Source organism: Ammospiza nelsoni, chromosome 5, assembly GCF_027579445.1.
Source record: "Ammospiza nelsoni isolate bAmmNel1 chromosome 5, bAmmNel1.pri, whole genome shotgun sequence".
NCBI lineage: Eukaryota > Metazoa > Chordata > Aves > Passeriformes > Passerellidae > Ammospiza > Ammospiza nelsoni.
In genome coordinates this window covers 52,375,485-52,398,077 of record NC_080637.1, presented here as the reverse complement: position 1 = coordinate 52,398,077, position 22,593 = coordinate 52,375,485, and the positions used below count along the sequence as shown (strand labels likewise).

General features: G+C 39.7%; 1 protein-coding gene across 1 annotated transcript in view; it reads right to left on the bottom strand.

Annotated features, from left to right (window-relative positions):
• Positions 1-22,593, bottom strand: part of LARGE1 (LARGE xylosyl- and glucuronyltransferase 1) — a 283,741-nt gene that overhangs the window by 116,903 nt on the left and 144,245 nt on the right. Inside the window, exon 6 of the mRNA XM_059472096.1 lies at positions 17,483-17,606. Coding sequence (XP_059328079.1) covers positions 17,483-17,606 — 124 coding nt within the window. The remainder of the gene's footprint in view (positions 1-17,482; positions 17,607-22,593) is intronic.

The window sequence follows — 22,593 nt, the reverse complement described above, 5'->3', positions numbered from 1 at the left end:
GACTAAGATGCACACAGAGATCCTAATCAGCCCCTAGCATAATTTCTTCATGGCTTTGCTATTCAAGAAGAATGTAACAGTTCCAAATTCATGGTAAGGAAAACTCCTTGCGCTACAAAAGAGCTGTGAAGGCTCATTGTCTGGCTCACCACATTGCGCGAGGAAATACACAGGCAGTGTTGGAGCAAGTGCTTAGTCCTTATCTTGGTTTTGGCCACAACCTGGAGGTTATTCTGTATCATGTCAAAACCTTGCAGGGAGCAGGGGGAAGGGACTCTGCCTTCTGAGAAGAAGAGTGTGGCTTCTGGTCAAAAAACCATTTTTCTAAATATTGTCTAAATACTTTCTGTAAGTTTTAATACAATTTTGTTTGCTTAGCACAGTCAAAATGGCCCATATATGGCATGTTTGTGAATCATATGCTAACAAGCTAGATCAGAGCTGCCTTCAGAGAACAAATATTCCTAGAAGATACATCAGCAACATTAAAAAATAGAGTTAGTAAAAGAGAGTGAAACAAAACAGTGTGACATACTTTGCCATTTGTGTAATTCCTAGTTCAGCAGAAACACCACACCCAGACTTGTCCTTTGAAGCGCGAGCTGCCCCAGAGCCATCCTACGCATGTCTAGGCAGAGACAGACAGCCGACCAGACAGTGAGGTGTACCTGAACATAGAGACTTTGCTCCCACCTCTCTGGCATTTATCAGGAGATCAGTTATGTGCTGCATGCAGACTCATGGGCTTGTGATTTTTATATTCAAAAAATTTAGATATTTTAGTTTGTTTTCAGTCTTCAATTATGAAAATAATAAAGATGATTCTGATGAAGGACCTTTAGTGAGTAGACTATTTCACTTAAAAGAATCAGTGTCAGTACCAGCTAAATGCTTTTCTTTTCTCTTATGAAAAAAACCACAGATCTTGAGAGCTAGAGATCCAAGTCTGGACTCTTCAGATTTTCAGTCTTCAGATTGTTTATTATTTCTTATCTATATAATTTTCTTTCTGCCCAACAGAGGTCTGACCAGCAAGGCAGCCAAGGGCACTCTGACCTCCTACTGGGTGGTTGTCTCTTTTTATACTAAAAACTACATACATCATATTTAGTTTTATTTCCTAATACTTTTCACCCATATTAGCAAGTGCACCTTCACCACAGACCAATCCCAAAGTGCCAACATCACCACAACAAATGGATGACAAGAAGAAGAAAGAAGAAAGACAAGACACACCCTGATCCCTCCATCTTGTCTCCATAACCCCCGGTAACAAAACCCTAAAATCTATATTTCACCCTGTAAATACATCATTCCTGCACTATTCATTCTTAAGTGACTCTTATGTCCTCAAACAGGTAGCACATCCCTAGAAAGATCGAAGTCAAGCTACCAAGCGCTCCTGGCAACATTCTAAGATTTCTGAGCCCCCCAAGGGTTTTCTTGGTAACTCTGGACATCCGGAGTGATGTGCCGAGTTCCCACACCTTGCCAGCAAGTTCTCTTCCCTAATTGTGCTGAATCTGTGGGAAAAGCTGACCAAATCACAGTTGCTGTGCACAGCCTGACTCAGCTTTCTCACAGTTGCTACCACTGTATAAATGCTCATTAAGTTAGCAAAAGTATCATTTTTAACAGAGAAGTCTCATACATAGAGCTTAAAATGTTCCCTTGACTGAGAGAGGGGAGAATGGCAGCCCTTTCTCTGTGAATGACTTGTATGGTGACTACATTCCTAAGCATTTAGGTATTTTCATTTTTTAAAACACTTGAGTCAAATTGCTCACACATTACGATCACCAAGCACAACACTTGTACCAAGTCATCACAAATATATCGAGCCAGACTTTGACTCTTACACTGTACTTCTTTATGGAACTGCATGACTTTTTTATATGTTCTTTTTTCCCCACAAACAGATGATGGGGCAACTTGCCCAAGCTTCCCCGGTGAATACTGACTGCTCCACAGATGTAAGTGAAGTATCTGTACAATGACAGGTTACCTGAGTCTCTGTGAAAGGGATGGAGGCTTGGACTTGTACACTTAGCATGAAACAAGTCAGGAAAACAGGACCAGCATGAACAGAATGATAGTGACCAACACAGAAGGACAAAAACCTTTGGAGCTTCTGACACAATACTTTTGGTATTGTGTCAGATCAATCACCCACTGAGCTCAGTAGTTGGCACCATACAATAGATGGTGGCAGCTGCCTACTGAAGAATATAAACCCAGGGGAATTCTATACCAATACTGCTCCCATATATATTTTCATCCTGCAGTGAGTTGCACTACATTTTGGAGCTACTGGTGATATTAATGTTGGTTAATAAATTTTGGTGGATTTTTCATCTGTGAATTAGATCAAATTAGGATACACTTTCATATTTGGCGAAAGTCCAATTCATTATATTGAATTATTATTACATTTTGATTTAAACCTCATACTCTTAAAGGTCTTGCATACCAAGACACTTTGCAAATATGACTTTGCTGCACTCACCCTTCTCTTTTCCACATTACTAAAATCATTATAAACAGAGCAGTGAGATGAAGCACAGGAAAAGAAATTATGTATTTGCTGTCTTACCTTAATACATGTTTACATGTACACAAAGTGAAGCATCAAAACAGTAGCCAGAGGAAAGATAAACTAAGGCTATATGGGACTGCAGGACTGTATATGTTTCTCTTATAGTTTACCAGCTTCTCTGAAGCACTAGAGGTTGACAGAAAGCCTAATAGCCTGATTTGCTACATGCTTCTTGGATTGGAAGGTGATATATAATAGTACCATTAAAAAAAGCTCTCAAAACTTTCAGCTAGCAACTGTGTGAACTTAAGACTGCATTTCCTTTCTATAAATAGAAGTTTCCCTTCTAAAAGCATTTCCCCCATTAAAGACTTCTGATTACTTCCCTACCAGAAGAAAATTCTATCCTGACTTTTCCTGATGAATAGGTTGTACCCAATACAGCATCACAAAATCACAGAACAAGCTTGGAAGGTACCTCTGGGAGTGATTTGGTCCAACTTCCCCCTGATAAGCATGGCCACCCAGAGCCAGTGGCCATGTTCAGATGGCTTTTGACTATGTCCAAGGATAGGGACTCCACAATCTCACTGGGCACCCTGAGCCAGTGCTTGGTTACCCTCACAGTAAAATAATGTTTCCTGATGTTCAGAGGGCTCCTCCTGTATCTCAGTTTGTGCCCACTGCCCGTTGTTCTGTGTCTGGGCACTCTGACAAGAGCTTGGCTCTGTCCTTTTCACACCCTCCCTCCAAGTATTTATGTACAATGATAAGATCCCCCTCCAAGCCTTCTCTTCTCTGGATGAACAGTCCCAGCTCTCTCATCTTCCCTTGCATGTGAGGTGGTTCAATCCCTTCATCATCTCAGTAGCCCTTGGCTGGATTCTCCATTATTTTCATGTCTCTCTTGTGCTGAGGTGCCCAGAACTCAGCCTAGACCCAGCCCTCCTTCTGTGGTCTCAGCAGTGCTGAGGGGAAAAGGGTCACGTCCCTTGACCTGGTGTCAATGTTGTATCTAATGCTGTCATTGCTGCAAGGGCAAATTCCTGGCTCTTGTTTGACCTGGTGTCCCCCAGATTCTTTTCTACTAAGCTGCTTTCCAGCAGGGCAACCCTCAGCATGTCATGGCACATGGGTTAGTTCCCATATGCAAAATTTTGCACTTTTTGTTGATCTTCATGAGGTTCCTGTCAGACCCCCTTCTCTGTTATATAGTATTTTTTTGCGATTTACTTAATGAAATTCCTCACTGTCCCACAGAATATATAGCATGGAACATTCTGAGGTACAAGAAGTGCCCCTTGTTCAGCGTGGTAAGATGGAATTTTGGCTGATAAAGGGCTTCCCTGGCAGCATGTCCCTAAACACTTTACCCTGGAAAAATGCAACCTCCAATACCATATTGATTTTGTCACTACATTCACTGCATCTTCCTAGGTATGCCTGGGGAAAAAAAAAAACAATCAAAATAATGCAGAGCTATGAGATAGCATCCCCTTGCCCACTCCAAACCAAAGACACCCGTGCTGCTCGCTGACTCCACAGAAGCACCACCAGGTCAGTGCCTTGCAGGAGGAGCTGCGGGTCAGGCTGGCTGGGGGGAGGCACCAGGCTGACAATCAGCAGCCCTGAGGTGCCCCTTGCATGCCTCTTCTGCATATCAGAGGTGGGCTCATAAATGGCATCAAACAGAACCCAATTCCATCACCATCCTGACTAATGGCTGCAGACTCCCTGTGCTGGGGAAACAGCCAGCAGCAAATAGAAGAACTAATAAAACAGGAAAGGCAGAAGGAAGTAGAAAATACAGTCCGTAGATTTTGCCTCTCCAGAGCCTTCATGCCAGGTTTTACCATTAAAAATACCTAGCATCTAGAACAGACTGATTAAAATAAAGAGAAATGTGAATCAGGTTTTGTAATAAATGACTCAATGGAAACATGGATATCCAAAAGTAATTGTCATCTACTTGCTCTTCAACAACTTCAATATAGGCACTATCTTCCTTGAAAATTGCATCAGTCAGATGATAAACTAAGTTTGAAATCTTAAAAGAAGGCAAACAGAGCAAAACTTCCAGGCCACAGCAAAATCACAGAGAGTTTTAAATCTGCACAAGTTGTAGCTGAATTGTATCTCACACTGATCTGAAAAGCAGTGCAATCTACATGGTGAAAGAACTTGCAGCAGGAGGGATCTCTGTGAAGCAAAACCATCCAAAGTCTTTTGTAGCTGCTGGCTACAGGCAGCCCTTACAAATATCCTAGGCATGGGGAACAATCCTGAAATTCTGATGTGTGAATCAGGTAACAATAAAAATTGTTATTTCCTCTGACTGGATAAATAACTTTATAGACACAGCTGACAACTTGTTTTTCACAGCTTTTTCATTACTTGCTTAGTGCTTTGATGCTACTATGAACACTACAAGTAGCAAGATATTGGTTTTTAAATCATGTGGCCTTCATTTAAGACAAAGCTAACAGAACTGGGGCTTTCATGTCACTTCTAAACTGGAGGAAAATACTGCCACCACTTTAATGATGATCATATTCTGTGATTTGTAACATAAAGCATAAAAAGAGGGGGTAAAAAACCAATATTGATTTGCTGGCAGAGGACAGGAAGTTTGCTTTATGCATGGTTTTTCGCATCACTGTTTTTCACACAGGGAGATCTTCATCCTGCTGTGAATATATGCCATACCTCTTCCCACATTCCTGAAACTTGAGTCACAATTCCAGCAGCACTAGCAGGGCTCAGGATTAGTTCCAGGATAATCCTTCCCATTTTACATTGACTATACCTCACAATATCTAACCTCTCTGCTGGGACATGTGACTGATCCCCTTTTTCACTCTCTCGCTTCCAGGGGAGCAGTAGCAACACCTTGTTGCAGAGACTGGGTTAACTGGGAATCACTGAGGAAGGAGACAAGTAGGTTACCATTTAAATTTGGGTAAACATTCATGCCTGTCTTTAGCACATTTTAGCACAGATAATTATAATAATAATAATAAAAGAAAAAACTTAGATTGAGAAATTCTAAATCCTCATAGATCCTGAGAGGAAGAAGATTGCTGTCACCACCAATAGTTTTCTTAGAAAGAAAGCCAAAAGGAATCTCCTTGCATCTTACCTTCAGAAAATCACTGCATTTGCTCCATCCTTGTCAGGCATCCAGCAAACATTATCAGAAGAGCCTTATTTGAACAAAACCAGACTCTTCTATTAATGTTTGCTGGATAACTTGTAACTTCCACATTGAATTTAGTTTTTTCATGGGTGATTCACATGTTTTGATTATACTGATATTCCCCCCCATAACCAGTCCTTACTATTTATATGAATGGTTGTCAAGGAAACCAAAAATACAGCAAAGTTGGGTAACTCTCCTGGATTCAGAATTTCTGGTTTCTGAGTATTTTAAGAAATAATAACTTGCTCTAAGAAACAATTGTAAGGAAAAAGGAATTTATACATCTTTGCTAAAATTATTTTTCTATTTCTGCTGCCCTTTGAGGCTGTTCTTGCTCATCACAGAAGCACTGGTGACTTTAATAGGATTCTGCCTCATCTTTCACTTTAAGAAACAGATGGTATCTTCCACACATGTGTGCAACAAGTCTGGATACAAATAGCAGTGAGCAAAAAGGTTGAGATAGAAATGGATGATTATTTGAACCTCTGGGTCCTGGATAATGTAGAGCAAATGCAGAAACCGTGGAGCAAGCCACAACTGGAAAGGAAGATTAGATACTAAAAAGGCAGAACAAACAAAACCTCCAAAATCAGCATCAGCAAAGGAAAATAACTGCAAATTAATTTTCATCTCTGTAGCAAAGTCCATAACACAGTCTGACTGATGTTGAGCATTTTTTTCTTTTCTTTTTTATATTTTCCTTCCTAATCTCTCACCAATACACACATGCACACAAAGGGCAGACAAGTGGGATAAACCTAATTCAAGGATGCTTCTTCAAAACAACTTCCTAAACAACAAATTTAAATGAGGGTGCCAAGAGCTTATCCATGCTTTATACGGATACAACTGCAGACATAAACTAAAACTGATGTAGGATTTATTTTGGTCTCTGCCACTTAGGCAACAAAACATTCAGCCATACAGCTTCTTCAGAAAAGTAAGGACCAAAATGTAATTCACCTACTGGGATCTTCAGGGACTATCTCACTCCCCTTAGGTATTTAGCTGGCTTTTCTCCCACTTTATTTAGCCCCATAAAACTCAAATGGCCAGTTTCTATTTGAGTCCTTTTTATTACTCTCATTAGAGACTTTCTAATTTTTTTTCATTGTTTCTTGCTATCTCCAAAATGCTGAATGCTCTCTTTGTTTTCCTTTTTTCATTTGTGCAAAAAGGGACTGCAGAATGACAAAGTCTGGCCAGTCTCAGTTAGTGCTGTTTTCTTTGTTTCTTGTTCCTTTGAGGCCCCTGGCCTCAATCACAGCTGTTTTCAGTGCAGCAGTCAAGGGTGGAGGACCTAAAAGAGTCTGAGCATCCCGAGAGAGGTCAGTGAGAACCAGCCAAACACCAGCCTCCAGCCCCACCTCTCCAGAAGAGGGAAAAGAACAAATCTTCCCTAGAAGATAAGATAAAGCCTTTCTTTCTTATTATTTTCTGTCAGTGAATGAGTGAAAAGAGACAAACAAGCTGAAGCAGATAAAATGGCAGGAAGCCAGAGCTTTCTGCTAAAAGCTGACTGACAGGTAGATCTGGCCAGAACTCGCCCAGTGGTGAAAACGCAGGGCTGCCCCTCTTGCTTCATCTGTATGCAAAGATAAGAAAGATCAATTGCCCGCTTTAATTGCCAGTGAACTCAATCAACAAGCTCTTTGTGCTAATTCATCAGGGAAGATACTAATCCATGAAAATATTATCACTGTCTGATGTACTTGAAGCTTTTCCACTTCAGTAACTATGCAAGTACATACACACTGGCTGCAGCCATTCCATGTTCTACACATTTCCATGCAGCTCTCGGGGTCAAAGCCCAGCAACACAACCTGCATTTTGCACATCAGGATAACAAACAGGTTTCACCAAGATGCACTATGCAGGATAAAATGCAACAGCATATCCTGCATAAACACGTTTTGATGGATAGACAAAAGCTCCAACTCAGTGACAAAAACTTATCTGAAGAGGGATTCTCTCCCTACTGGAAAATCTTTTTGTAAGGATTATCAGAGAAGGTTGCAGAAGTTACAGTGACTATTGCTTACCAAGTAATACCTGAGAAAGCAGGTGTAAAATACTAGTTATCATGCACAAAAACATTCCCAACCAGACACCAAGAATGTTGAAGGACTGACTTCCCACCCTTTTAAGCCTGAAAGATTCCCATCCAGTTTGTATCCATAGAAAACCGTGTTTGACAGCCAGAGTTGCAAAATAAAAAATCATAGAATATATCAAGTTAGATGGGACTCATAAGAATCACTGAGTGGAACTCTCTTCTCCTCACAGGACTACCTAAAACTAATCCCTATGACTAACAGGTTCATCCATGGTCAGGCTTGGAGCCATGACCAGAGCTCAGAGCTTGGTGACATGACCCTGGGGAGCCTGGTCCAGTGACTGACCACCCTCTCAGTGAAGAACTTTCCTGATGTCCTAGGGTGGTTTGTGGAATGGATGTGGGAATGCAGCTTCCACCAGATATCTGATATCTTAACACAAAGTCAAAACACAGCAAATGCTTATGAGAAAAAGGATCCATTCTTCTATTCAGAAGAAAATCCCTACTTACTATTGGGCATCTCACCAGTAAAATCACCTTCCTCCAGACCTAAACTTACACTGTTTCTGCCTAAAGAGTAAGAACAATAGAACTTCAACAGCTGAAAATGCTACACCAAGAAAAGGGCATTAGTTGGTGGAACACACATCCAACTAGTGGAATAAATGCTATATCCCATAAAGAACTCTTATGTCTCTTTTTTTTTTCACCAAAAGCAAACAATTTGCAGGAAAACAAATCAACCTCCACCCTCCAGAGTTGTAGGTCAAGTGAGTGCAACTTCTTATATAGCAATTATTGCTTCATGGGAATAAAAATTACATAAAACAGTGTTCTTTTCTCTAGTGCTAAGTATTACCATCTCTCAAAACTCCTAGGGACTAAAATGCTCCAGGAATATATCCAGAATAAAAAGAATAATAAAGGATAAAAGGTATTACAATTATGAACAAGCAAAACTAATAATCGCCTAGTGCAAGAAGCAGTGAAGGTGATAGGGTGTAAAAGTGTTCTTTTTCTTTTTTATTAGAAAGAGCTACATTGTCTCTCCAACAACTAGATAAACAATCTGAAGAAAATAAAGACATTGGGAAAACTGGGCTCCTTCAAAAACAAGAAACACTGAAGTTCATAGTTAATTGCCCTGCTTCTGGTTAAATATCCTCAAATACTTCAGATAACAGTTTGCATTAAGTGTCCATATAGCAGGCATGTAACTCTTACAACTTCCTGAAGCATCTGAGGGCTAAGTCCACCAGTGGCACCCTAATTCCACGTAATCTTGGAGTTTCACCCTAAAGACCATCAGATAAAATTGCAAGCAGACAGGTGAACACAGGTTCCAAATGTCTCAATAAAACAATACAGATGGAACTATTTTAAAGGCTTTCATCTGTGTCAGCTAAAAACTGTGGAATCCATCCAGCTGTGAAAGGGGTTGGATCTCAATTAATGGAGGAATATATGGGAAAATTAACAGGGGATCAAAATACTACTCAGTTTTCATCTTTTTTTCTTTAAGGGTGAGACCTAGACACCATCAACTTAAGCTCAAAGAATGAAACTTCCACAGAATTTAAAAATTTGATTAGAACAGAGGTAGCTCTACTAAGAGAAATTATTCAAGTCAAATTACCATCAGTGGCATCTTATTAATAACCTTACTATGTATCTCAAAAAATTAATCTTTGTAGGACTGCAGATTGACCTGAAAAGTGATAACTTCGCTAAAAGAAACAAAATTTCTCAATTTACAAGTCCAAATGTTCTCATACTAAGTCGACTCAAAAAAGAGGTGATGTAAATAGCATTTCATTAACAATGTTATTACCTATCCCCCCTTTAAAGCAAGTATTGAGACTAAAATCAGACTGTACACCCTTACCTGGACTGAGATGGTTTCAGACCTATGAGAAGAGTGACTCCAGCATATGCTTGTGCTGTGCCAGGCACACAAAAAGGTGTGCCCAGACAAGGTGAACACCATTTCTGTCCACAGAAAAGTATGACTATTTCAGCCCCAGTCCTTCAGAAGACTTGGTCCCTACACTGCCTGCTGAACTGCTCCATAGGAAGTAGCTCACATCAGATCTATTGCCCAACACTTCCCTGAATCTCAGTTGTTTCTCAGAAATAAGCCAACACCACAAATAAGCCAACATCATTTACAAATGAGGAAATCTAACCATTTCAGCTCCCAGGTTGTGAATCAAGAATATTCTTGGAGTCCTTGCAGCCTCCTATATTTTTCAGCTTATCAATCAGGCATGGAAATACATTTACTTCAGTTCTTTGTAAATCTAGAAGCAAGGCTCATTAAACATTTTGATAAAACGCTCACATCAATACTGATCCTCACTAGGAATGCCTTGAGCAGTCACTGCTGCTCTTCTGTGAGTAACTGAATGCCCTTTGACAGGGAGGTGTCCCTGTGAGCAAGTGAAGAGCCATTAAGAGCTAAGACCATCTAACTATAGCCATTATACGTCTTCCCAGCTTTCTACCTGCAGGTGCGAAAGAAAGAAATTGTGCTGGAGCAGAGGATGACCATTAACTCTCCCCAGCAAGCACAGGGGACATACAACCTACACCCCTCATGCAGATCAAAGTGTTCAAATAACTTCTGTATATCCAAGGATAGGTCAGCAAAATGCTCTCATTTCTCATAGGTGGATGATAATGCTCTGAGAAAGCAGCTGCTGTAATGGGAATGCATGGAACAAACGATAGCTGCCCAAGTTAGTTTGAGACGTGTCATTTTTAGGCTTTTCCAGGGCATGCTTTTTAATTTCTGTCAAATTGAATAATTTTTGGAAAATCTCATGCGAAGTTATTCATCCTTTTCTCATTCTCTGCTAAAATTGCCTTCCCTGGAGGTGCAGCACATGTTGCTGCAATGAGCAATGTTGAGGAAGCTGAATGCCAAACAAAAATCCTTGCTGTTGAAATGTCACAGTCAGCTACTATGATACAAATGTGGGTGATTTTAAGAGGAAGACAGTTGGCTCCTTAGTTCTCATTCCACATATGTTACACAGAGCAGCTACACCATCTTCCTGGTGGACACAGAACAGAACAACTGTACTGTTTTTCCCTAGAATCAAGAAAAAGGTGGCACTACAGAGAGGCCGACAGCAATCAGAACTAAATTATAAAACTAACAAAGAACTCCAATGTTTTTTCAAAGCACCAGCAGCAGTAGGAAAGTACAAGGGGTTTACAAAGTCAGACATGAAGCTTTCTCCTCGAATAGTAGTGGAAGCACTGCACAATGTAACACAGGAGGCAGACTTCACAAAGGTTCCACTGTGCTGGGGAGTTTGAATTGCTATCTGTTTCCTGGTGGATAGTAATGTCCTCCCAAACAGTCTGAAGGAAAATATCTTGGCTTACAAAACCAATCTGTTAATTTCCAGTCATCTTTACTGAAAATTATTGATAAAAGACTGTTCTTAAGATGGCAGCACTGTGTCACAACCACAATAATCTTTTATCACCTGAGACTTCAGGCATCTAGTATTCAATATGTCCATTAGCAAAGACACAAAATCTCAATTATAAAGTAGAAATTCAAATCTAAAAATAAGTCATAAATCTTACACAAATCTGTAAAATGTTTTGATTAGAGACTTCATTTTCCAGTATCTTGGATTTGCATATTTTAAAAAAATAAAGAGAAGGGGACACGACAGGAAGCAGCAGCAGTCAATGCCTATCATTTCACTGACATGTGCAGTGGGCCAGTTTACAGGAAGACAAAAGGCTGGTGAAATGCAGGAGCACTGCAAGCCCCCCATAACATGTGAGGGTTTTAGATCAAAACCTCAGTGCCATAGAAACACTTTAACTGAATACTTACTGCTGTGTGAATGAATGTAAACATAAACAGATGCTGGGTTTCTCTTTCTGAGTTGCATTAATAGCAATTAGATCTTGTATATGAAGTGGAAAAGAAATGAAGCAAAGTAACATACTTCTCCTTTATAACTTTGTGTGTTTGCCTCTGAGGCACACAGTGAACTTCTTAACAGATAAACAATCCTGTGCTGCCCTTAAGAATATATAATCTACATGCAGTGCAATGCAAATACAGTCAAACCCTTACAGTCCATGATAGTTTAGGGGTCAGTCACTATTACTGTGATTATTATAGGTGGCTGCAACATCCAGTGGAACTTCTTGACTAGGAAGATGATGGAAGGCAGGAGAATGCGGACCAATTTTATTGTTCAAGGCTTTATCAACACTGCTATCGTTGTCACCCTCTTAAACTGAAGTGAAAACCACCAAGCTAATAATCTGTTCATCAAATACACTCTCACATCTTCCCAACTACCAATCAGAATCCCTCTCTACCATGCTCAGAAAGTGGTAGTGCCATTCTGTTGAAATATTTGCTTGATCGTGCTTCCAACATTGGTATATTGCAATACTGCAATACATACAGCCTTATCACTACTATCACTCAATGGAAGAGCCTCTGCTGGTATCCAAAGATTTCATGGCATTTGAATTGCTTTTTGTGCAATTTGCTGCAAAGACATTTACATATGGAGCATACTTTAAAACAACTAACTTTATTGGGATTTTGACCTCCAGTAATGTTTGCATGGACAATACAATGTGTCAGACAGGACTTGCTTGCTGTCTAGATGGTAAAGGGAGTCTCCATAGCAAGGGCTCTTACAGGGTTATCTTAGCTGGATTGGGTGAGACTCCCTAAAACATGTTCCTGTACAACTTCTGTAACCCAGCTGACCCATGGTCCTACCTGACCACTGCAAGATATGTATTATGTGTATAGATCACCTTAACCTATGTACAAAACATTTCTCAACTATCTTAAGTATGTACAATAGACTGTCCTACATGATCATTTCTACACATGCAGGAACTGTTCCTATTGATTGTCTTACTCTTGTACAATTGATTAACTTTGCACCAGGAACTGTCTGTGAATATCTGGGACAGCCAGATTCTTTGCCCAGGATGTTAATCGACATGCTTAAGCATACAAATTGGTCTAGGCACCGCAGGGTCTGCCTGGGGAATCTCAACAACTGTCTGAAATTCCCACCGGGACCACTCCTGTAACAAGCTGTCAAATACTTCTTGTGCCAGCAGTTCCATCAATCACCTAGCTTCAGCTTGGGCTGCTGTCTCAAACCAGTCCTTTATCTCATCTGTGCAGAAATCAAGCCTGGGAGTTCCTGGACCACTGAGGGAATTTAAGTGCACTAGGGGTGCACACAGGCACAGCCCTGAGAACCAACTATGCTACAATCATAATTAAAGAATTAAACTTTATTCTTCTGCTTAAGTCTCATAGCCCTTGCCCATTAGCTCAGCTAGCTGGAGCATGGTGCTAATGACACCAAGGTCGTGGGTTCAATCTCTCTACAGACCCTTCACTTAAGAGCTTGACTCGATGATCCTTGTGCGTCCCTTCTAACTCAGAGTATTTTGTGATGTCTGTCTAAATGATGTCAATATCTGACCTAGTGAACTGGCTTCAAAGCTGATGAAAGTGGCTAAGAAGTAATTCACCTCATACTGCAGCAAATGCCCAAAGATAGGTGATCTTTATGCCATGCTTTACCTGAGTTTGGTTGTGCCGTATCAGACTACTGATTTTGTAGTGATCTGAGTGCAGATGTCAACATTTCTGATAGGAAATCATCTAATGCAGCACTGGTACTCAGATTTGTGGTCTGTTGTTTCGGGGAACAGTAAAAGCTGCAATATTATCTATATGTATAGCAAAGAATGGAGCTTTCCATATTTCTCTTTCAGATCAAATGTTCATCTATTACGAAACCCTCTTCACCATCCCTTCAAGTTCATAAATCGATTGCAGCACATGTGGGCTAAACTATTTAAAGGAGATGGCTTTTCTGCTCTATCAGTGATTAAAGGACAGTGTATCTGGGCCATTTACTCACAGCAGAGCAGGCAACTGCTCATTCTACATTCTGCGTTCTTCAGTTCACCTGACGTCACCGGTGTGTCAAGCAACGTGTGGGAAAACAAACTCACCTCATCTGTATTCCACCCATCACATACAGTACTGCCTTATCAGCTGTTCCTTCTGCTTGGGACAGTGCAGATCACAATGGATTTAATGCCTGTGTTTCCCTGGGAGTGAACTGACACAAGATTCCATGTTTAACAATGAAGTGCAGAAGCCAAGTGCCCAAGCCGCACACCTTCAATAGTTTGTTCTGGAGCTTCTTCATGTAAGACTGAACTGAAAAAAACACCATTTCCTGCAGCCACATATGTGCAAATCACAGCTGTAATAGATGAATGTTTCACAAGCTTTTTTTTCCTTTTATTTAATGCTCAAAGACCATGAAAATGGTCCATTTATTTTGTGGGATGCATTGTTGTATTAGATACGTCTACGCATTAGGACCAAAGCTGACTAACACAACTAAAGGGATCATATAAAGTGAATTTACACTGCCAAGTAACTTTCCAGTTTGCAGTCACAGCCATATATGGCCACATAAATTCGGAAGAGTTTTGTGTGGGCCATACTGAGCAGTGGAAGAATGAAGAATGTAGCTGTGGAATAGTTCAATTACTGGCACCATTATCAGCAGCCCACACTTCAAGGATGCTTACTGTTGACTACTGACTGCACGTAGCAGGTTTAGTTAATGGGAGAGAGTTCCAAATCCTAACAGCTAGTGAATTGAGGGAGAGCTTTTAAGCACCCATCCATGTTCCTTGAGGTTATTGGCAAGGCAGTGAGGAGACAGGCCAAGTTATGCTGGGGAAGGTTACAAGCATCTTAGTACAACTGGCTGTTAAAATCTTCAAACTAACTGGTTTAAAGAAATATATCCAGCAAGCTGCCATCTCAACTGTGTCTGACCCTGTTCCTGGAAATGCTGTTATTTTGGCTCAGCTCCACAGTTAAGTTTCCTCCTCTTCTATCCCATCCCATATAATGCACCCCAAGCAAAGATATACCTTTCCTTGGCCATTCTTTCCTGTGCTCTGTCTCTCTTCCAAGCAGGCTGCTGGTAGTTTGGCAGCATCTGCTTCTAGGGAGAGAATGAACCTAGGCTCTTTGTGGTGCAACAGCAATGTGAACTGCTGTGTCACTTTGCAAAAGGAAAAATAAGTCTTCTCTAAGTTTTAAAAGGACCATCTGACATGCTTAATTCACAGCAGCAAAGCAGATATGTTGGTTTGCTGGCCCTAGAAATTCTGATATAATCCATAATACCTTGTCTTCCCTTTCTTGCAGTGAAGTGTCCAGTTTTCCTCTAAAACCTGAGAGAAAACAACAGCCACAGCCAAGACTAATTTTCTGTGCCTTTCTTCAGGACACTGGTATCTCTAAGCTATACAGCATGTATTTTAAGAGCTGCAGGATATGTTAAGAAACACTGCCAAATACCAAATACTTTAGTCTCCAAATTCTGCCTTTTAAAAAATTAATATGCTACTGGAAACTGTTGCCTGAATTCTAAATAGCTACTTGAAAACAAAAAAGCATCCATATTATTTATGGAGGATCTAATATTATGTGCTCTCTTCCACTGTTTGAGCAGGAACAGGAGTAGAAGCAGGACTTTTCCTAAGACTTAAGGGCTTAATCTAACATGCCAGCTCCTGCTGCATTAGAAGGAAGAGGCTGGAAGCTCATACATATCCAGTGGGAAAAAAACAAACATGAAATGAAATGTTTTCTGCAGCAGCTAAAATGCGTTCCAAAACAACTGAACATCAGTGAATGAAAGCTAAGGAGAAAGTTCTCATGCCATTACTCAGTTTAAACCCTTTTAAAAGTCAGAAATTGGTATTGATTGCAGGCTTAAAAAAGAACTATGGAGGGTCATTTAAACTGAAACATAGCATATACTGTAACAGTGAATCCATAGATCACTTCAGAGAAAGACAAGCTTTCTAGTAAACATCCAGCATCAGCTCTAAGTTTTCTTAACACCAGGCAGCAAAATACAGCTCCCAAGAGTGCAGGTGAAATACATGAACCAAACCAATCATTAAATCCTCTCTAGGGGCTACATAAGAAACAAATGAGATGAGCTTCTACAGCTGTCTGTAAACAGCTCCTCTGTCGTCCTTGCTAAAACCTGCAGAATGATCTGGATATGAGCCAGCATCATTCCTGGTTTTTTAAAACTCTGTTTATATTTATAACTCTTTGCTCTCCTTTGCCAGTGTCTATCACATTCTCCTATGCTCAGTACTATATATTGTGGTTTTTTGGCCACTGAAACCAGGGAAATTGCTTGGTATGGAAAATGATGAACTCTGAACAAGAGGGGCAAACTTGGAAAGACCTATTTAGGCATCAATACCTGCATCCAGCTAGATACTGGTCCTCAACCTAAAGCCTATGGGTTGCATGCAAGGTAATCTAGTGTGGATGTAGGTCACCGGTCATATAAAAAATCAAGGCTGAGTGAAGAGGGAGGGACAAAACAGTTTTGCTCTGTAGCCTCATATCCTCATATCTACTCAGTGCTTTGCCTATAAACCAGAAATTGGGGATCACTGAAGCTCTCTTGATTATTATTTACTTAACTAGATTGGACCATAACCAAATGACCAGAAGGAAAACACTAAGAGGTCTGTCTTCCCCAGCTGAGAGACTAATTAAAAACCCTACAATTTGCAGAAAAGCACATGTAATACAGACACGTATGAGATCGATAGGAAAAAACCTCCTCCTTGCTATAAAGCTATAAAGAACAGAAGGGGGATCTCTGGCTAATTAGGTTAATATCAGCTTATGGCTTCATGTAAAAGAACCAATGAAAAATAAAAACAGAAACAAAGTATTTTTCTTAAGAATCACTTTTTTCCCTTTTCCATCTCTTTCTAAAGCCTTCTGTATTCAATATTTCATAACGCAGTGTGCTTTGAATTTCCCTTTTAGTAAGTACAGCAATTTGCTAAATTTAGGGTTTTTTCCTTGTTTCAGGGTCCTGTTCAGAACAATCTGGTAAGTAATACAAATTACTGCCACCAACTTCAAATGCTAAAGTCTGAATACTTCATTCTACCTCCACAGGTAAAAAAAACATACAGCTCCAAATAGATGCTGTGCCTCCATGTTCTGATTTAAACTTTTTAAGTATGAAAAGATAATTACTTTGAGTGATTCCCAACCCCCCCATCCCATTGACTGAACTTTTAATAATTTCTTTTGGAAGGGCATCCATACAAAAAAGGTAGCTATTGTACTAATGCTACCTTGTCGAAGTGTGTGTACTTAAGAGTTTCACACACCTGTGCCTGAGGCACAGTGCAAGGCAGTTAGGTGTTTCCAGTAACAGACTTGGGTTTATTGAGCAAGATTCTTAAGATTTCACCATTGCTACTAGGAAGAAGTATCCTTAAAAAAACATAGTGTTATCAGATGGACAGCCAGAATCCTCTTGCTAGCAAGTGAAATTCTAAGCTGCTACACAAAACATTTCATTAGCTGCTCTCGTTCTAGAAAACTGCACTGATTTTAGCCATTTAGCATCTTCCAGTTACGTGTAATCGGGGTTACAACCATGTCAGCTAGAATTAGTTGTCATCGGGGAGAATATTTTTAGGCAGTAGTTCCCCTGCAATTCACCAGTCAAGGGAGATGAGGAACAAAGGGTGACATGAAATCACAAGGATATGACTGACACCTGTGTCTGTGTGTCTTTACCTTGAGCTCATCTGCATCATAGAAGTCTATGCGCACGGCCGGGACCATCCACGTCTGGAACAGAGTGGCCAGGATCTGTTTGGCAATTGCATCTGCGATGAGGTGGAAGTGGAGTGGGTTCCGCCTGATATGAGGAGGGAGAGGAACGCGTTAGTTCAAAGGTTTCTAATTCCTGTTCTTAAAGGACAACATCAGAATTTACAAAGTTTTATCTGTGTCTACCATGTCAAGTTTTGAGCGTGCAGCTTGTCTGGTGGAGTCCTGCTCTGTGGCCAAAACACTGACACACAATTTGAATACACATGACCAGAACACAATACTCAATCAGTTTCTGGGTGGCTATGAACACACAGAACCTTTGATTCCAGCAGAATGTGATGATTTATAACACCTAAGAGTCTTGTCCCATGCACCAGCTCCTTAAAAAAAGGCCAAGTTAATATGCCTTTGGGGACTTGAGCTTTGGAAATGATTGTTTCAGTTTCTAGGTGAACCTGGTAATTTATCTTTGTAGTAAGAAGACTGTCCTAGGTTAAATATAACAACTTAAATGAAGTTAAATTCTGAGACCCTTGAGTTTACATAGAACTTTTCTACAAAGCAATCTTGGGGAACCAACAGCTGTCCCATAGGAGCCCAAAATTAGATTTTCAGGTGAGTGCCTTCTAGCTATTCACTGGCATAGTGAACAGAATGGAACTTGCAAATCTTACCATATCCTTTTTTCCTAATGGTTAAAGAAAGGCACCAGAGTGCCTTTTACTTCAAAACACCAGATCTGGGTTCACCTCTGTAATCACACGACGTAGGCTAACTGAAAAGCTTCAAAACAAGACAGGTGAAGCCAGTATCAGCAAGACTGGCAAGCTCTGACAAAGTGTATGGTTTTTCTATACTAATGTGAACTTAGGCATCATAAATACCTTGTTTAATTCCCTTAACCTCCCTCCCTTTTAGGGGGAAAATAAGCAACAAAATTTGATCTTAATTTCTGCGGTAGGAAACCTACCAGTGGAAATTACTCACAAATTGTAATCTTCCATGTTTAGCCCTAGCTTAGCAACTTTCTCTGTCAGCAAAAAAGGACAGACTTTGAAAGAACTACTAAGAGGAAAATATGCCTGTTTAGACTTCAGCATGGGATCAACCTTTCTTTGATCCCTAGAGTGGAATAGTGGATTCTCATTCCTATGGAATTTGTAAAGCTAAATGAGTGTACTTGCTAATTGGTATTTTTCATCTAACAAGAGAAGTATTTAGTTTCAGATGTTGATTAAAGCAGAAGATGAATGAAGCTACTACATTCTTCAGTGTGAATGAAAAGTGAGGAAAACTATGTTAGCTCAGGCCAATATACATCCATTACATTTTTGGGCTTAACCCAAAAAATGAAGGTTATTTTTTCTCCATTTTCTACATTAATAAAAAATGTGTGCCTTCCTTTTAATGTTTCTCTTCTTGCTTTGATGAGTAATACTGCTTCCCACTGAACAAAGTCCACAGGAAAATGTAAAAATACATATATTTGTTCATAGTATTTTAACAGACCCCTCAGCAGAAAGAGGAGATTGTAGTGAGAAGCAGTGTATGACTGGATTTTGCAGATCCAACCCAGCACTCGGGGCTGCCAGTGAAGCTGCTGTGTTGGCTTCAAGGACACTGTGGATCACATTATGTGCTTACAGGAAAAGCAGAAAAGGGCTGGGTAGAAGCCTTATATATGAGATAATCATGATGGCAGAATAAACCCACAGCTGATCTGCCTTAAACAATATCCAAAACACTAAGCCACAACACGCTTTTCAGAAGACAAAGGTCTTTCAATCTCCAGCTTGTCCTGGAGGGAGGAGGGGAGGGGGAAAGGCTCAAGCTGCCAGCTGCTGAGTGTCCCATTACCAAGCTAAAGGGATCACAGCAATTACATTTGCTTCACCAGCCCAGCAGGAGAGTAGAAGAGGACATCCTGGCTGATGCAGATTCCGCAGTAACCAGGCACCTTGCCAAGAAAAAAATCAGGAAATAGCAGTGATCAGGAGATACATCTCATTAGTAGAGACAAGGCCAAGAGAAACAAAGTACAACACCGGTGGCTTTGGGTACTGGCAGAGCAGTATCTCAAGACAAATAAATGTTCAATATCAACATACACATCCCACAGAGCTCCCTCTGCTAAGGAGGGGCTGAGTCTGGGTTCTGGTAGGACTACTTCCCAGCTGGTGTTCTTCAGTAATTTCCTTCCCTTTTTTATTCTGGGTTATTTATCTTATATTCTAAAGTAGAATAAGAAGAGTAAAAATTCAGTTTAAAAAAAGGAAGCTCCGTCTTCTTTTAAATGATCATTTAGTTAAATGGAATTTATATAAAATATTTCAAGATGAAACACACTAGTTGAAAAGAAAAAATCTGACACAAAGACACTCAGATGTTCAGTAGCAGTTTATACTTATCTGAATGACCCAGAGTGTATGAAACTTATATGGGAACAAGTGGGTGACATTTACTTTAGTTCATCTCCTGCTGGGAGAAAGAAAAAAGGATAGCTGTACTCCCACACAGAAATCTCTTTCAAGTTGTTGGCCTCATGGTAAAGATTCAGCTGGAAGGAAAGTGTGTGTCAGAGGCAAGGCAAAAGATTATCACTTACAAAAATATATCCCCGAAACAGTATAGGGACCTGATGACATCTGCAACTAAATGTGCATCAGCCACAGAAAATTTTACTCCAGACGAGATTTCAGTTCTGTGAAATGTGAGGTTTAGCACGGTGCTGGATGCCAACAGTGCACAGCCTCAAAGCTGGAGGACCTTCTGAAGGTAACCAGACTGGCATACACACAGATGACATCTTTCACCTCTTCTGCTGTCTGCAATATGTGAAGCCTAAAAGATATGGATTGTTTCAAAGTGTTTAAGAAACAAGTTTAGAAGCTTGCAGATCAACCAACATTCATTATAACAGATACAGAAAAGATTCTGAAAGATGAGAAATCTTTCTCAACAGATGTATGAAAGGGATGTCATGATTATCTGACAACATGATTGAATAAGTGACTCTAAGAATTTGGGATGACAATCAGGATATTGTGAAGGATTTCCACTGAAAGTTGAATTACATTAAACTGGGACATTTTGCTCATTTTCCACCGGGCACATCAAGAAAAATAAAAAAACCACACACATAAAGGCTGGTTGTATCTTATACTGATAGAAATCGCTATACTGTACTGGGGACAGTATATTCAACTATGGAATAACATGGGTCAATAAAAGCCAACTGTGATAAACTTCTAACACAAAACTAACAGGTTTTGGAAAGTCCTCAGTATTCATGTGAATTAATCTGTTTAGGAATAAATGTTTCTAGTATCCCAGGTTTCAGAACAATGAGCCCCAGGTGTTCCAGATTCCTTACTGCAGAAGCAGGTATTGAAACAGCCATAGAATTTCTCACAATGTCCAGGAATACTTAATCTTATTTACTTCAATGACTTTGAACATTGGAATTTCTACCAACTACAACTTTTCACAGTTTCTGCTACATGGAAAATGCTGATGCATTATTGCCTAATTTGGTAAAATATAGTTCCAAAATGTGGCTATTTCCCATCAAGTGGAAACTTAAGGTTCTAAGTACTCTGTTCAGAAAACTGCAAATCTTCCTATATTAACTTATTTCCACTTATCTTAAGATCAGAACACTATATGATGAAGTAAACCATATGTAAAAAGCACACATTTACTTTCCTAAATTACTTTTCTCAAAAGTGAACAAAGGGAGATTCTAGCCAAGATTTTCAAGCATGGATGCTTAAGTATAGGTTCTTAGGCCTAAATATAGGAGTTTGAATGAATGCCCTCATTTTCAAAATTGCTGAGGTCCTATAAAGTTAGGAATATGAAAAGACATCAATTTTTTAAAAGTCAGGCCATGAATTTAGAAGTCTACTCCAAGGTACCCATTTCTCTACATTTTTTCTTATCATGATGTCTTATTCTTGCATTTCAAAACCTCTTATTCTTCATCAGATTTATGATCTGCTTGCTCAAGCATTTGTGGCCCTTTCTTTTCAAATAGCCGCTGCCATAGAATTAAATACAGAAATCTACAATTGAGAAAGGGAGTAGTGAACCAAGGCTCACTCTTCCCTCCTGCACTATTCCATAGCTCAATTGTTAGTAATTCAAAAGGCAGCTCCTTGGCTGCTTGGTTACACAGTTCTCTCTCTGCAACAGAGAAATTTTATTTTCTAAGAATACAAAAAGGTCAGTAGTCCAGGGGGTTTATTTCCAAAACCTATACTTTATTAAGGGAAGCACAACAAGGTAGTACCTCTTATATCTCTAACAAATGGTTACAAGAACTTCAAACAGGAATTATAAAAGGCAGTTTGGGAAACTTTTTCTCCTAATGCCCATATGACAATCCCTCTCTCATATGAGAAAAATTTTAATGTGAAAATCTTCAAGATGTTTTTATACCACTTCACACCCATTTGATGTGGTATTGATGAAAATGCTCCCCAAACTATTGCAGAGAGACTAAATACACATTTACGGCATCACTCATGGATCTTCTTGTTTAGTGTTTACTTACAGAACTTCTTTGAGAAGTACTAAGAGTAAATCATGAACAGATTTTTTTAAACATTGCTTTCTCCATTATGCTTCTATTGTTAGGACAGCTAGAAAAAACAAAAAGTGTGTATTATTGATGCATTAATATGGATCAGAGAAACCAGGCCACACTTTATGTGTTTTGCCAGAATAACCTCACACAAAATAGACTGACACATTAGAAAAGTTGGAAACACTGTCAGAGGCTTTGAATTCTCAAATTAACTCCATTAAGGCAAAGTGGTCTCAATGGAATATAGCCATTAGATTATATAAGCTTTAATTATCAGCCAGTGTTGACTTGTGACTTTTACTTGGAAATTACATGTCATCCTTTTAATTTAATTTAGATTTTAATTTGCTTTGTCTTATTCTACTTGTTCTGAGAAAAAAAAAAAAAAAAAGAGTTCATTATTCTTACAGCATTCTGTAACACAGCTTCATATCCTGTTCTTAAAAATGCTCAGACATACACTTCACTTTAAGGTTACAAGCAG